General features: G+C 40.5%; 1 protein-coding gene across 9 annotated transcripts in view; it reads right to left on the minus strand.

The window, feature by feature from the left end:
• The window catches only part of LOC130282706 (solute carrier family 2, facilitated glucose transporter member 11-like), a 141,629-nt gene that overhangs the window by 122,945 nt on the left and 3,497 nt on the right, over nucleotides 1–15,187 (minus strand). For 6 of the 9 annotated variants that reach the window (XR_008846508.1, XR_008846507.1, XM_056531308.1 and 3 more), the window contains exon 1: nucleotides 1,135–1,184. Coding sequence is in view for 4 of the 9 variants with exons in the window: in XM_056531308.1 (XP_056387283.1) it covers nucleotides 1,135–1,181 (47 nt within the window). In the remaining 5 variants the exon portion in view is untranslated. Of the gene's footprint in view, nucleotides 1–1,134; nucleotides 1,196–3,239; nucleotides 3,630–4,736; nucleotides 4,865–4,962; nucleotides 5,039–7,235; nucleotides 7,338–9,479; nucleotides 9,591–12,018; nucleotides 12,201–13,014; nucleotides 13,164–15,187 lie in introns of those variants that run through there. The other 3 variants (XR_008846498.1, XM_056531252.1, XM_056531258.1) reach the window with 3 other exon arrangements.

The following is a 15,187-nucleotide window of genomic DNA, read 5'->3' on the forward strand; positions in this document are numbered from 1 at the left end:
GAAAAAGGCTCTATTGTAGAGCCGAAAAGTTGCGTGTATTGCATATGTGTGAATAAACACCAACTTTTGGTTTCACCTACTACTGAAGTGCCGCTCTTACTTCGAATTATATCAAATAACAAGGTGATCTGCTTATATTAATGAGCAATTTCAAAAAAATATTGTAATGTGTGTATTTGTATGACACTTTTTTAATGGTGGGGATTTTCGCCATTTTAAAGGGGTTGCGCCAAATTTTGAGCCTTTTTTTTAAAGTTGTATTTTCATAAATTCCTGACCACTGCAGAAACCAGACTCAAAACATGCATACCACAGCCAAACACAGGGTAAAATGCTTCATAAATACCCCCCACAAAGCTTTGCTGTGAGCAGAGGCTTGCTGGATCATAAAGACACAGGCCCAAAGGAATGATGGCTTAAATGACATGATAGAACTAAATGTTACATGTTTATATGAGTGTAGAAGCTAACTAAAGATGTGTATACTCTATATAGTCACATGTTTGGTTTACAGCTATTACCATTCTTTGCTACAGTGTCTCCTTGGATCATTCCTGTTTATTGATGTACTCTGTACTGATGTAGCTGGAATAAAAGTCGACATTCTTGCTGCAAACTGGTGGTGAGTGCCCCTCCTTCACATTTCCGTTGCTGGATACCATATTTTCCGGCGTATAAGATGACTTTTCAACCCTGGAAAATGTTCACAAAAGTCAGGGGTCGTCTTATGCACCAAGTGCTGCAGTTGGCCCGACTGCAGTACCCGCCCCGTTGCCCCCCCCCCCGATTAATTTCCCCGTCACATTCGGGACATCCCTGTGTCCCAAAAGACCTTTTCAGGACACAAGGATGTCCCGTTACCTTTCTGCGCCCCCGCGTTAACTTTGAAACCCAGCGGCAGCCGGGAGGTAGCGCACGCAGGGACAACACTGACGTCCCGTGCGCCCATGGAAACAGCAGAGCAGAGCGGAGCAGTGAGGTCACGCACATGGTAAGTTACCCTCGGCACGTCATCTTCCGTGCTCCTGACAAGTTGATTAAAATGATTCTGACTGCCGATCAATATATATATATATATCAATACTTATATATTTATATGCCATTTCTAATGCTGAAAAAAAAGATATTTGTTACCTACTCTTAACCTGTACACCATGTTCCTGATGTGTTCCTGATGTCATGTTCCTGATCTTGCTATCTGCTCGTGACTAAGATGGAGACCTTGGAATGATGCCAGGAGGCCCAAAATGAGACGTTAGAAGACAAAATAGATACAGATTGTATAGAAGGACAAAGATCTGGAATTTTCCAGTTTCAGAGTAAAGGAGCCGCATAAATGAACTTTGGCAAAGAAAGAAATGGATGCTAAATATGCTAATATATACAGAGATAAAACTTCCGTACTTCCGTGTATTAAACAGAAACTCTTTGAAAACTCTTTGGGAACACTCCTGAGTTTCCTGCTGAGGAAGGAGTTTTTATACCAACATTCTGTCTGATGTGAATCGCTTGTGCCGGCCCTTAGCAATATGCAGCAGCAGTCACTCACATTTTTATGCCTCACCTCAAGCCATCCTTGACACTCCGGCCTCTGGTCTTCCGGTCCCGGGACCTACTGCTATGGCCTATAGGCCATAGCAGTAGATCATGACCCCGGAGCGGTGGTCGGAGCACTGAAGTGGGGCAGTACACAGACATACAGCCTCCAGCCATACACTGTATATGGCTGAAGGCTGTATGTCTGTGGGAGCCCCTGCCTACCAAATGTGGGGGGAACTATACTGCCAACTTAATGTGGGGGAACTATACTGCCAACCTAATGTGGGGGAACTATACTGCCAACCTAATGTGGGGGAACTATACTGCCAACCTAATGTGGGGGAACTATACTGCCAACCTAATGTGGGGGAACTATACTGCCAACCTAATGGGGGGGGAACTATGCTGAAAACCTAATGTGGGTAGTACCTAGAGGGGTAGTCTTATATGGCGAGTATATCCCAAACTCTTTATTTTAACTGTAAAAGTTAGGGGTCATCTTATACGCCTAATCATCTTATACGCCGGAAAATATGGTACTCCCCAGTGATAATGTTTCACACCATACTGTTCTCAACCTCATAAAATATGTTTGTGACCCATTTAGAACTTTTATTTTCATTTGACCTATTCAAAAGTGCTGTGGATTTTCTTTAATAGTAAACACACTTATATATACATATATATTTTATTTATACATTGGCATACCCGTTTATAGTAATAAAGCTTGGTATACACATTTATAGTGTTAAAAATACCCTCTTATGACTTTATAAATGCATTGTATACCTGTAGTGTGCACATGCCACTCCAAAACACACTAGGTACACCACGATCAGTGAGAAAAACACTCTGGATAAACACTCTATTTGTGCTGGATAAAAAAAAATCACAGACATTTTCTTCCTAAAACAGCAAACACCTGGCCACTGGTTGTTTGTGATATTCCGGTCTGATTCAAGTGATACATTTAGGCTGATGTCTACCAAATTTTCTGATGAGGAGAGGCAATTTTTGTTTCAGGGTCCCTCAATTATTATTATTATAAATTATTTTTGGATTATAGAAGGGCTATTGGCCCCTCAAGCACCAGGACCTGAATATCTTGGCTTGAGGGCCTGAAAGTAGCCTTCTACAGCATGCCACCATGAAGTATTACATGCTGTAAAAAAGACTAAAAGTACATTGCAATAAATTATTTATAAATTAGTACATAAGAGACTTTGAGCTACAAATCTCTTTGGCACAAAACAACACACTTAAATAGCCACATACAAAAAAGCAAGGAGCTGGCACTGCTACTAAAACATACAACTTGTCCACATATGGAAATGTCATAACAATGGGTCACAGCTGAGATAATCAATGCAGCTTGCAGAATCCAATGTAGTCTGTAAACTGTAACAAGGTAAAGAGAGAATAGAGAAGATGCGGCACTCACCAATGCTAATAGACAAGCTCCCTGAAGGCTCGTTTATCAGCATTGGTGAGTGCCGTATCTTCTCTATTCTCCCTTTACATTAATAATTTAATATATCAAAATAAACAACTATTCAGAAACATGAAACTTATCCTTTTGGTTCATTCAGCCCTGTCCAACTCGAATGTGTATACTGCTGTATGGCACTTCTCACATCACTTGAAGAGCCTTCTGTCGGAGGGAGACAATAACATCATTGTTCAAAGCAGTGTTTACGTACTGTAGATTGCAGTCCTGTATACTACATCTGACGCTGTCCCACTTCTCTACATCATGTCATTCATTTTCAGTTTACTTTTTTCTTCTTTTCTTGCTGTTTATTTTATTGAGTCCCTCTCATGTTTCTCTATTGGCATTTTGTGTTATGCCCAGGAAATCTCCTAGCTTTTGTTTCCTTGTGTCTTGGTGCCTATAGTCTGCTGCACAGTACAACTTCAGAGGTTGCAGTTTTTTCTTCCTTGTGTTGCCTCCTGAAGTTTAGCTTATTGAATTCCTGAGTGATTTCTGTAATGCTTTTCCCCTTAGTTTCAGGAACGATAAAATAGATTACAGTTCCTGAAATAATGATAACCAGGAGGAAGAGAAGGAAGCAGTAATGCTGAAGAGTTTCCTAAAAGATATAAACCCAAGAAAATATGAAGAGCGTTGAAGAGATGTTTGCTAATAAATGGAAGACAATGATTTACATTAAGGGTCTCAGTTCAGAGGCTGTTCAGGAGTCATTGAGCTAATCAATTTTCCAGGTTTGAGAATTGCTTTTAGTCAATATAGTGGAATATTAAGCAAATTGCTTTTCTCCTATTCTATGCACCTCCAAGAATACAGTTATGGACTAATTCTTTCTACTAAAAAATGTAAGTGTTTTGATATCTTGCTTTTCTTATCGTTAGATTTTCAGTTACATGTTTCTTCCCTATTCATCTCTGAAGTAAAATTATGAAGTTTGCTCATTTCCTATTATCAGAGAAATGTCATCTCATATTACTGCTTGCCATATGCACCAGAAAGTTAAACATATTCATAAGTCTTGCTGTCTGCACTTTATCTGAGCCATCCTGCAAGATTACTACTTCCACTGGTTCCTGTCATCTTATGGTGAGTTGTCATTTTACTATTGTTTCTGATGTTGATGAAAGGTTGTATGAATTCCTTGTGTGACTGCTCACTGCTCTCCCTATTCTGCCTTACTGTAAGTCCTGGGGGTATCTGAGTACTGGAAGGCATTGCTGGGAAGGAAAAGGTGACAGCTAAAGTTAAAGCCTGGGTCTGCAGTATATTGACTTGTCCCATGTGACACCATGCCGCCTCCCATAGACATAAATGGAGGGGGCGTGATATGACATTACGAGCTAGCGTGGCTGTGACGTCACATCTCAGTCTCGGAGGCAGCGCCCGGCACATAATGCTGGGGGCTGCACCAAGATTGAGGGGTTCCCAGCGGCGGGACCCCCGCGATCAGACATCTGATCCCCCTATCCTTTGGATAGGGGATAAGATGTAAAAGGCCGGAATACCCCTTTAAGATTAAAAGGACTGGTGTTGAAATTTAACATGACAAATCAGAACACCCCTCAACATATAATACTTTGCTCTTTTTGTATGGGCACCTTTAATCTATTTGGGAAGAGAATGCTATGAATTTATATTTATTATGTTAACAAATGAACCAGAAAAAAAAGAGGATGGTACAACTTACTTACTATAAGTTCCAACTTACCACAACATATGGGAATATCATGCCCAGGATATACAGTCCTACCCAGCTGAACACTCCCGATATGACAAAAGCAGGAACACGAGGGGCCTGTGTAAAGATTTCAACACAGGTAGATACTGCTGCACCAGCTGTAGATGACAGGAGGCAGTGTTATTTGTGTGATATGGGCAGTTTTTACTGCAATAAGTCCAACAAATGTCTACCATATTTAATGTAAATCACTCACCTGGCCCAGCTCCATAAAGAAAAATGAAGGTGAAGGTGAGGCCAACACTGCAATATGGCATCCAGAAGAATGCTTCCTATGAGAAAAAATTCAGGTATTGGTCAACACTAATCTTTTCATGTTTAAACTTTAGAAGGTTCAATAAGTTGCAAACTAAAATCAATACCAAAGGGAATGTAGTGTTAGGTGACCTAAGAAAACAGGTTTATTGCAGCGTCCTGGGCTGCACTGAATGCTCCCCAATTCCTCTCCTCTGCTTCCTCTATTGGTGTCCTGGATGGACACTAGAGCTGTGGTGGCCCAGTATAGGAGTTGCACCCCTGTACCCTTGCTGTGCTGTCACACGGACTCTGTTGCGGTGTCCCCTGAGTCCCTCTTTAATCTAAGTAATGTAAATGGTTGATTATATCTAACATTATCTATTATAATGTCTATATACTATTATGTACCTTTAAATACTGTTGCCATGTGTTGTAACGAAGGAAGGTACCAGTGATCACTAGTGTTGCTCACGAATATTCGCAATTCGAATATTCCTCGCGAATATCGCATATTCGCGAATTCACGAATATTTTACGAATTTCGCGATTAAAATGAGCTATTACGAATATTCGGCTTTTTTTCAAACTGTTTTAAAAACTGAGCACATTGTAGGGATCTCCTTCGACTGATAAATGCAATGCTTGTATCATTTCATTAAAGATCCAGGGATGAGACTGTGAGGCGAAAGGTTTATGCATGCGAATATTCCCATTGCGAATATTCGCAATACGAATATTCACAATGCGAATATTCATGGAAATTCCGCCCTACTTATGTCTGTGAGCCAATGAGAGTTCTGCAAGCACAGTTGTCAGAGCTTAGCAGCGTCCCTCGCATGATGTTACAGCGCACATGCACAGACGAGCAAAATTTCGCTATTAATTTCGAATTCGCAATAGCGAAATTTCACAATTCAAAAAAACACCACGAATATTCGAATTTCACGAATATGGGACAAATATTCGTCCTCATATTCGCGAAATATCGCGAATTCAAATATGGCATATGCCGCTCATCATTAGTGATCACGTGACTTATAGGGTGACCTATGGGACCCCTCCAGAGTCTCCCCCATATAAGCCCTGGGAGGAGTTAGTTCAGTCTCTTCTCGAGTTCTGAGGTCAGTGAAGTCAAGTCCTGAGAGAGTGTCTGGTGTCCTGAGGAGGCCCAATGCCTACCACGCAGCCACACATCCACAAATCCACTACCCCACAGGTGAATGTCAAAACCTGGTAAGCTACATACGGGGTCAAGTCAGTCAAGATCAGTCTGTATACAGTCAGCGTGAGCCTGCAGCAAATTGTCCAAATCCACTATAAAGCTAGGTTCAGACTACGGAATTTCCGCCTGCAATTCCGCTTTGAAATTGTAGGCGGAAATTCCGCTTGCTAAAATGTATAGTGTAGTGAATGGGTTTCCGTTCACAAATTCACACTTCGGAATTTGTGGAGCAGAATTTGTGAACGGAAAATCTGCTTGGAAATTTCCACCTGAAGAATGGCGTTGCTCTTTCTTTAGGCAGATATCCTCGTGAAACACATTGCAGTCTATTGGAGACTGTAGTGTCCGCACGGTCCTAGCGCCGACTGATTCAGTCAGCGCTGGCCGCACTCGGAATCTCCGGGCAGAAATTTTCTGCCCGGAGATTCCGTAATCTGAAGTCCCAGCGAGCCCTAGAGTCTCTTAAGTCATTGGTCACCTTCTTGAAACTAACTGAGCTGTCAAGACTATTACACATGTCTACCTCAGTAAAGCTGCCGTTTTTCCATAACTTGGCATCGGAGTTATTATTTGCCCCTGCACCTAGCCCAGGATCCAGCGCCATACCTTAGGGTGGCGCAGAGGTTAAACCATGCCCTGGCATCATGAATACAATGTAACCCATTGTATTCGTGCCATCTGCACCTAGGGTAACAATATCTGCCCTCATCACACCCTCACCACAGAGCCATTACTCAATAATAGAGAAGGTTTGGGGATTGTTCAGTACAGAGAGCCCAGGAGACTGCACTGAAAGGGACAGCTATATAGTACAAGCGGTCACAGTGAGAAGAGGATTATAACTAGTTTTCCCTGGTCACACAAGTAGCAGGAACATTCCCTGAAGTACTCCCAGCACTGCCAATTGTTTTCAGGGGTAAGCAATAATAACACTGTGTATTATTCCAAAAGGTCCTTAAATAGCTGAATGTACACAGATCCCACAAAGTAACCAGTAAAATAGTGGTTACCTGTACTGCAAGTGTCACAGTTAGAAGTCCTAGGGTCAAAGCCATAAGGCTATAGCCTCCTAACAGTAGAACTTTTCTTCCAAAGTGGTCAATCAGGAGACTCTATTAGATAGGGAAACATACAATTAGAATAAACAAGACAGACTGTTCTAGTTTGACTATTAGTTCTATGCTAGCATGCTTTCCTGAACAGTAGGGGGTCTGACCACCTGGGACCACCACCAATTCTGAGAATATAGTTGCCAGTGTAGTGCATATTCTAGCAATAAACCATCACTTTATAAGACGGGAAGACCCTTTAACCTTGTTTTAACAAATGAAAGCAAATCTAAGACATTGATACTACAGTTACTATGACTGGCATAAGTAACTACTACACTTTCAGGAAGCCTAGATGAAAAAACTAATAACCATATGACAGGGTAAAAGGTGGACATTGCTGCTTGCAGTTTATTAACTACACATATCTTGTTGCCTGTTTCTTTAAATGGAGAGATAATGACTGACACATTGCTGGTGTGTTTTATTTTTTTTTTTATAATGTATTGTTATCTTGTAATTTGGCTGTTGGGGCGTGCGGTGTGCTAGGGCCCCCCTGAGCTAAATTTTGGTAGTTGAACAAATTTTAAACTTCTTGGAGAGAGGTGCCAGTTTAGGAGGTGAAACTAGGCCCAATGGGAGCCTTGCAGGCACTGGGGGTGGTAAATGGTAATGTAGCTGTTCTGCACCCCCATGCTGGTAGGTTAGGCTAGTAAAGAGCTATTTAGCACAGTGCAGAAAAGCACAGAGTGTGTTAGATCTGGCTGCTATAGGACCTTCTTAGAATATCTTAAAAAAGCTGAGCTGAGGACGTGGTTACAAAACCTCACAGCGAGGCTCTTGTGGTGCTCTTCAGTCAGCGAGCAGGGTCTTGGGATTGGATTGCACCACAGTGCTCTGCCATACTGCAGACTGTTCACCTAACTATTAACAGGGAGGGTTACAACCCAATGACAACTGAGCAACAGGGGCGTAGCTAGAGGAGGTGCTGAGGTAGCAGTTGCATTGGAGCCCTGGTGCCCAGGGGGGCCCCAAAGCACATCTGCCCCATAAGAGACCAGTATTATAATTGGCGCATGGGGCCCTGTTGAAGATTTTTCATCAGGGCCCAGGAGCTACAAGTTACGCCTCTGCTGAGCAATGTCTACCCCCTTCACTGTCTATGGACATCATTACAATCAATGGACTCTCATCGGGGTGGTCACCACTACTCTAAATAAAGCATGAAGCTGAGCGCAGTCTTCAATGAAAACTATGTCTAGTAGACAATCTACGCCCTAGTTACAAAAAAAAAAGTGCTAAAATTACTGTAGCTGTGCTGATAAATAGTGAATGGGAAAGCCTGAAAAATACCACCAGGATTTGTAAAGTGTGTCATCAAAATGCAGTTGTTTTTTTTAAGGTCACACTTTAAACCTCAGTTTCCATTGTTTTCTTTGTATGGAGCTCATGTGCCTCTATTGAAAACTGCAATTGCTGCAAATTGTTGTATGGCGTAAGTAACTGAAAAGATCAGTAAACTTTGTTCTTTGAAATATACCTGACTGCCCTTGTTTTTTCCAAAAGGTAACCCACAATATAAACCGATATGCACATACATGTATTAAGGTGTAATCAAATGTGCACGTTTTGTCATTTTTCCGCTGCAATTATTGCGATAGCATAGAAACCCCACAAAAACAATGTAGTCAAATAAATAAATTCCAAAATCATTTCTGGAAAAAATGCTTTAAAAAATTTCCAAGCTAAAATTTTTCCTTTTAAAAAAAACAAAAATGGAAAAAAAACACACACCTTTATAGTTGTAATGCAATTTTTTCATCCAAAACCAGGATTGGATTAAAAAATTTATATAAAAAACTAGATAACTAAGAAAGAAAAAACTTGGTCCTGCTGGAACCTCTTCTGGCTTTGGCTTATAGGGGGTTGGGGTGGTTTACCAAGACTGGCATTTTACCTGCTGGTCTAAAGTACATCTGTGCCAGTGCAGGAGTTCATTGATAGGTGCATAGAAGGCAGTCTCAGAAATGTTTGCCAGCTGGCAGAGATTTCCAATACTATTTTCACCTGCTAGCATTTGGTGAGCTGTGATGATCACCCCCCTTTGCGCAAAAGTATGATGTAAACTGCGTGGGTGCCTGTGCAAAAAAATCCAAACTTTTTGGCAGTTTTAGTTTTGAGAAGCAATACATGATAGTAACTTACACAGATCATAGCAGAAACAAACTCAAAAGCCCCAACTCCCAATGAAACATATGGAATCTGGTCCTCTGGGAAGCCAGCATTAAGAAACACATCATAGGCGTAGAAGTAGATCTGTTGAGTCAAAGGAAAGAATGTCAGATATTTTAGCAAGGAATACACTAAAACAAAAAGGAAGTATAAGGATAAGTCCCCACTTATTCATACAAATCACTGAGTGAAAACTGGGACATACTTATTTAAAACGTAACATTTAATAATTTGGGGTAAAAAAAATACTTTGATTCTTCAAACAACATAAAGATAAATGTACATTGTTCTTGTGCAAACAACTGTGCAGAGTCCATGAATAAATGAACTGCAGAAATCCATCTAAAAGGTGACATACAGTTTCAAGTCATCTGCATTGTACAATAAAAGCTGTAAAGTGGTCCCTCAAGTTACAATATTAATTGGTTCCAGGACGACCATTGTATGTTGAAACCATTGTATGTTGAGTTCACAAGTCTATGGAAAGCTGGTAATTGGTTTTGAAGCCCCAAAAATGTCATCCAAAAATAGGAAAAGGTGAGGATTAAACAGATAAAGATAAAGCAAATCCTTACATATAAAAGTAAGAAAGAGCTGCTGGGAGGTGTAAATCACTGTCTATGTCAGTGTTTCCCAACCAGGGTGCCTCCAGCTGTTGCAAAACTACAACTCCCAGCATGCCCGGACAGCCGTTGGCTGTCCGGACATGCTGGGAGTTGTAGTTTTGCAACAGCTGGAGGCACCCTGGTTGGGTAACAATGGTTTATGTAGAGGACAGGAGCTTCTTCAGGGTCCTGTATAGTACACACAGTGTCCCCAAATGGAGCCGCCCTTACTTGGTGTCCAAAGGAGCAGCTAACCCTGGCACAGGTAAGGAGTAATACAGAACTTGTAGTTCCATCCTGTACTGTAGGGGGCGCTACCAGTCAGCAATTCAATACATGTACTTCAGTAATAGAGGTGATTTACCAGTAAAATGGCAATTCTGATTGGTCAGTTCCTCCAGTTGTGACACGTTTCACAGATCTGTACTCTCTGTAGCATTGTATGTCGAGTCTGGTTTCAAGTTACAATGGTCCAGAAAAGACCATTGTATGTTGAAACTATTGTATGTTGAGGCCATTGTAAGTTGAGGGATCACTGTACGTGGTACAGTGCCACTGCCTGACTAACCATTGATGTGCACACATCGCCATTTAATCTCCCTGAAGATCCAGGAAGGGTGAAATGCAGTGTCGGAGACACCTTGGTTATCTTGTTTTTGCACTTTTAGAGTACTATCTGCACTTTGATATACCGTTTACTGCAATGTTGGCACTTTACATTATAAGGGCATCCCAGGCAAGGCAAAATGCTCACTCTTGTCAATGTTCCCTTAAATATTATTAACTTGCAGATGATTTGAAACTGAACCTTGCATTTTAGATGTATTTCTGCAGTTAATTTATTGCTGGACTCTGCACAGTTGTTGCACAGAACAGTGTACATTTTTCTTTATGCTGTTTGGGTAGTCAAAGTTATTTTTTACACAAAATTATTAAATGTTACGTTTTGACTAAAGGAGTACTGTGGCGGTAACAAATGTATCCCCTTTCCAAAGGATAGGGGATAAGTGTGTGATCTGCACAGTGCCCCGTAAGTGAAAAAAACTGTGACCCATAGCTGAACGAGACCTGAGCTCAGCGCTCTCAACCCTTCTCAGTTCTGATTGCTGTTGGGGGTTAGGGTTAGGATTAGGGGTTAGGATTAGGGTTGGGATTAGTGTTAGGATTAGGGTTAGGGATTAGGATTATGGGTTAGGATTAGGGGTTAGGATTAAGGGTTGGGATTAGGGTTAGGATTAGATGTTTGGTTTTAGGATTAGGGGTAGGGGTTAGAATTATGGGATAATGGTAAGGATTAGGGGATAAGGGTTAGGATTAGGACTAATGGTTAGGATTAGGGGTTAGGATTAGGGGTGAGGGTTAAGATTAGGGTTAGGATTAGGGTTAAGGGTAAGGGTTAGGATTGGGGTTAGGATTAGGGATAGGGGTTAGGATGAGAGGTTAGGGGTTAGAATTAGGGGTTTCTGTAAAGCAGAAAAATTGGGAGCTGGCTGTGCAGAGGGTCACATTCCGCTACAGGGACACAGTTTTCTTCATTACACCCCGCTTTCCTCCTGAATGAATTGATCTCTGTTTCTTGCAAGGTGACTGTTGACCCCCACACAAAGCAGTGGTGCACACGCCCACTCCATGTATCTCTATGGGAAAGCCGGAGATACATGAACGCTGTTGTTCAGTTTGCAATTTGCTTAAATTTTGGCACAAAAAACATACGCCAAAAGCCAACACTAGATTGTTGGCATAAGAAGAGTAAATCCATGTCTGATCCAGGGGTTCTTAATTTTTTTGTTCTTTGAATAGCTTTGTCGTGTCCTGCCCCCTCTGTTCCTGCACTAGACATAATACTGGTGTATTCTATTTTCAGAAACATTAAAATTACTTTGTTAAAGATTCAAATTATACTCAACTGCATTAGCACCGCTTAGCTGGAGACTGAAGATTAAACCAACCATAGTACAGAGTTGATAGCGATAGGAGGGATTCCTTAAAAGCTCCAGGACACCCATGGTTTTTCTTTCAGTATTTTGCTCTTTTATCATTTCATCAATGACTGGCTGGTGATCTCTATCTCCCCACAACAGTTTCAGTGCTTGAGGGAAAAGATGTTAGAAGGTTTAGGACCTTGTTACAAATACCTCTAGATATTATGCAGGCTTCTTATACCCATGAGTAGTCAAGAGTAAAATAATTGTCCTGGCCTATTCTCCTATTAAACAATAAAAATGCTCTCTCTGTCCCATGAGCTCCTTAGACCCTCTCATACAGGCTCCTAATTTTATGGTCGACCTTTTGGGGTCTTGTTTTCTTTGTTTATACTGTGATGTTTGCTTACTGGCCCAGATTTACCAATCTGTATGAGACAAAAACGTGTCTGTTTTGCCCAGAGCAACCAATCACAGCTGAGCTTTTATTATTCATATTGCTCTGGTAAAACAGAAGCTAAGCTGTGATTGGTTGCTATGGTAAAAGCAGATACATTTTAATCTAAAAGCAGATACAGATTCATCTAAGTGGCATGTCTTTGCTCTTGTGTTCGGCCACACTAGGTGACACTGGACCTGTGGCCCCGGAACATGTGTACCCCTGGTTATAACAGAACAAAGCAGATCAGAGTGTGGGGGCAGAGTTTTTTATACATGCTGTGCTGTATAAAAAAAGAAAGTGCAGAAGGATGGGAGTGGGTATCACACAGGCTATGTATCAGTGTACAGGGAAATGAGAGCACAGAGGGAGGAGTAACACATCCACATGAGAAAAGTGTGATACTAGGTGGAGGATGAAAGTGAAATTAATATAATATGCAATATAAAAGAATTATAAAGGTATGGATATAGTCTAAAACTTTGCGCAAATTATTAGTGCAAAAACTTTTTTGTTATATGTCAGGGGTGTCCATAGCCTACCTTTCTGACAACCTTCCTTATCACCTTTAACTAATAAGAGGTAGGTTGGGGATTCAGGAAAGAACGGCAGAGTAACCAGCTGAACAAGAGATGTAATTCCAGTGCAAAGCAGAATTAGAGGCCACAGGAATTCTGTCCCAAATGTCTCTCTGTGTAGAGATCAAAAGAAAAGTGATGAAGCTTAAACCATCATGCATATATTTATATAGACCAGCTACAATCCTAAGTACAAGACCTTATCATCCTAAGTAAGAAGCTCTATGTATGGTGGCACACAGAGTTCATACATGTTAATATTATAGACTTCCAAGCACACCATGCACTAATTCCTCCATGAGATACCATGTTCTTGGAATGGAAACTGCCGGGTCCCGATGGACCCCATTCACTTGAATCGGGTCCGTCAGGCATCCGGTAGTTTAGTGTAATTTAGTGGAGAAAAAAAATAGTTGTTATGGGAATTCATATGTTGTGCAACTGCTTAATCTGTAATGGCTAATGCTAAGGATACAGTATATCTCTTTTCTCTTTCTGCCATATCCTGCACACACCTTATTAAGCATGCTCATATAGAAACAAGAGCTAAACAAGGATTCAATCATATAAGGTTATCTGTATTGGTGGACAATAACCAATGAGCTACCAGTATTCACTTGAAACTATGACATATGTTAGGCTGGGTTCACACCACGTTTTTGCAATACAGTTTCCATATCAGGTTTTGATTTAAAAAAATGGATTCCTCAAAACCTGACTAAACTTTATCAAAACGTGCGTACAAATTTTAATCCATATACAGTTGAAAACCATATACGGTTTGAAAAATTATGTCTTGTTGCATCCATTTTTTAAGAAAAAGAGTATACGTTTTTTACTTTTCATTCCATTGTGAATAAAGTTTCACTTGTTTGATTGAAATTCCAAGAAAAAAAAATGTGCAAAGTCAAAAAACATATGGTGAAATCCGGATGGAACAGTACGCACACGGTTCTGTACGGTTCCCATTGACTCCCATGTTAAAAAAAAAAAACATATATGTTTCAATACAGTTTTTCACCCGGACCAAAAACCGTGGTAGGCTATGGTTTTGGGTACGGGAAAAAAACTGGCAAAACTGTACAAGATGCAAAACAGACACAACCGGATGTGTCTTTTGGAATACGGTTTTCAATGGAGAGTCAATGCATACGGTTTTCAATACGGTTCCATACGGTTTTCAAATTGAAAATGTATACAGGAACTGTATTGCAAAAACGTGGTGTGAACCCAGCCTTATCCTGTTTACATGCTATTATAAAAGGCTTAACCCCTTAAGGTCGCAGGACGTAAATGTACGTCCTGGTGCGGTGGTACTTAACGCACCAGGACGTACATTTACGTCCTGTGAATAACCGCGGGCATCGGAGCGATGCCCGTGTCATGCGCGGCTGATCCCGATGGGGACTATTCAAGTGTAAAAAAAAATCCCCTTCCCCAATAAAAAAGTAAAACGTCCGTTTTTTCCTATTTTACCCCCAAAAAGCGTAAATTTTTTTTTATAGACATATTTGATATCGCCGCGTGCGTAAATGTCCGAACTATTAAAATAAAATGCTAATGATCCCGTACGATGAACGGCGTGAACGAAAAACAAAAAAAGTCCAAATTCCTACTTTTTTAATACATTTTATTAAAAAAAAAATTATAAAAAATGTATTAAAAGTTTTTTATATGCAAATGTGGTATCAAAAAAAGTACAGATCATGGCGCAAAAAATGAGCCCCCATACCGTCGCTTATACAGAAAAATAAAAAAGTTAGAGGTCATCAAAATAAAGGGATTATAAACGTACTAATTTGGTTAAAAAGTTTGTGATTTTTTTTTAAGCGCAACAATAATAGAAAAGTATATAATAATGGGTATCATTTTAATCGTATTGACCCTCAGGATAAAGAACACATGTCATTTTTACCATAAATTGTACGGCGTGAAAACGAAACCTTCAAAATTAGCAAAATTGCGTTTTTCGTTTTAATTTCCCCACAAAAATAGTGTTTTTGGTTGCGCCATACATTTTATGATATAATGAGTTATGTCATTACAAAGGAAAACTGGTCACGCAAAAAACAAGCCCTCATACTAGTCTGTGGATGAAAATATAAAAGAGTTATGATTTTTAGAAGGTGAGGAGGAA

Source organism: Hyla sarda, chromosome 1 (genome assembly GCF_029499605.1).
Source record: "Hyla sarda isolate aHylSar1 chromosome 1, aHylSar1.hap1, whole genome shotgun sequence".
NCBI classification, from domain to species: Eukaryota; Metazoa; Chordata; class Amphibia; order Anura; family Hylidae; genus Hyla; species Hyla sarda.